The sequence below is a fragment of the Chiloscyllium plagiosum genome, unplaced genomic scaffold (assembly GCF_004010195.1).
Source record: "Chiloscyllium plagiosum isolate BGI_BamShark_2017 unplaced genomic scaffold, ASM401019v2 scaf_12262, whole genome shotgun sequence".
NCBI lineage: Eukaryota > Metazoa > Chordata > Chondrichthyes > Orectolobiformes > Hemiscylliidae > Chiloscyllium > Chiloscyllium plagiosum.
Window position 1 is genome coordinate 450 of NW_025208633.1, and position 1,939 is coordinate 2,388.

General features: G+C 56.6%; 1 protein-coding gene across 1 annotated transcript; it reads left to right on the forward strand.

Moving 5' to 3' along the window:
* Positions 1-873: 873 nt before the first annotated feature.
* LOC122546712 (ETS domain-containing transcription factor ERF-like) lies at positions 874-1,529 on the forward strand (the record flags this gene model as incomplete). The annotated part of the gene is made up of 1 exon (XM_043685359.1): positions 874-1,529. A coding segment is annotated over one exon (656 nt), but the record flags the coding sequence as incomplete, so codon positions are not given.
* Positions 1,530-1,939: the final 410 nt, after the last annotated feature.

Sequence of the window (1,939 nt, forward strand, 5' to 3'; positions counted from 1 at the left end):
CGATATTACAGCGATGTAAAGTGAAGGTATATCTGTTTCAGGCAGGAAACAATTCCAATTCCCTGTTTATTGTTCTTATTTATTCTTTCATGGGATGTGGACAATTTGTTGCCCTTCTTTAATTTACTTGGTAAAAACAAGGACTGCAGATGCTGGAAACCAGACTCTAGATTAGAGTGGTGCTGGAAAAACACAGCAGGTCAGGCAGCATCCGAGGAGCAGGAAAATCGACGTCTCGGTCAAAAGCCCTTCATCGGAATAGAGGCAGGATGCCTGCAGAGTGGACAGATAAATGAGGGGGGGGGGGGGGGGGGGAGAAAGTAGCATCGAGTCTGTTTCAGGACATGGTTGAAGAGCTTCAGGGCAGAGGAGATGACCTAGGGGTTGCAGTGAGAGAGAGACTCACTGAGATTCTTGTGGAAAGAGGAGGAAAACATCTTCAAGGCAGGCATCCTTGCAAGAGTATTCGCAGTAGAGTTAAAATCAACTAGGTAAAAACAAGGATACAGGATCAGAGTGTGGATATGGGGGATACAGGGGTCAGGGTGTGGATATGGGAGATACAGGATCAGAGTGTGGATATGGGGGATACAGGGGTCAGGGTGTGGATATGGGAGATACAGGATCAGAGTGTGGATATGGGGGATACAGGGGTCAGGGTGTGGATATGGGAGATACAGGATCAGAGTGTGGATATGGGGGATACAGGGGTCAGGGTGTGGATATGGGAGATACAGGATCAGAGTGTGGATATGGGGGATACTGTTTCAGGGTGAGGATATGGGGGGATGGATTTGCATCCTCTGTGATGAACTGTTCGGCCTTCCCTCACTCTGTGTTGGCTTTCTCTCTCTCACTCTCTCTCTCGCACAGGGCCTCCATATTACTCGAAGCCTCCGGGCATGATGGGGGCCTACGCCAGGAGCAGCCACCTCTCAGAGTACCCGTGGCCCCTGCCATCGTACCCGTCACCCGCCTTCGGCCTGCCGGGCTCCAAGATGTCCGCCCTGTACCCCCCCCACTACTACCCTGGCTCCCTGACCGGGGGCCTGGCCCACCTGCCTGCCCAGATCTCCCTGCTGCCCCCCGCCGAGACCGGCGACCGGGCGCCAACTCAGCACGGGCCGGCCTACTCCCGCCTGGGCCTAGGGCTGAAGGGGCAGCACCCCTCTTACCCGCCCGCCGCCGCCCAGACCCTCCGGCCTGGCCCTTCGGCCTCTCCCCCAGGCCCCGGGCTCCCTCCGGGCAAGGAAGGGGCCTGCGAGAGGGGGGCGGCCTGTGGCGACGGGCGAGCCTCCTGGGTCAAGGCGGAGACCGACTCTGACCTGGAGGTGACCGACATCAGCGACTCGAGCTCGGAGGAGGGCGAGGCCTGTGCGGAGCTGTCCCGGGCCTCCGGGCCTGACCGCTGGCTCAAAGCCGGCCAGAAGGCTGACCTGTCCTCGGCCGAGCAGCTGAAGAATCTCGTCGGAGCCCCGGAGCGGGGAGTTGGCAAAGATAAAGCGTTCGCACTGGGATACAGGAGCTGATGTGGAGTCCATCAAAAGCCCAAGAGAGAAACGCCGTGTATTAAGGGGGGCCCGAAGGAGCTGGCGAGACGTCAGACCGCGCTCAGTGTTTATGTAGAGTTTATAGTATTTACTTGGGTTTCAGTAAATATCAACATGTTGTTCGATCTTTGTGGGTCATTCTCATCAGGGAGAATCGCGCGCTTTCAAGCAGCAGGGGGTTTGGTTTCACTCAAAGTGGACTCTGCCACGTTTGAAAATCCTTGGGATTTTTTTTTTTTGTCCTTTTTTTTTTGTCCTTTTCGACTGCCCGCTCTGTCAACCTTTCCCCCCCACCCCCCCCTCCGAAGGAGAAAGCAAGGACTGCAGTGTGTCCGAGTCGTGAGAGTGTGGCGGCTGGGAAAGGGCAGGTCAGCCTCCGAGGGGGGGGG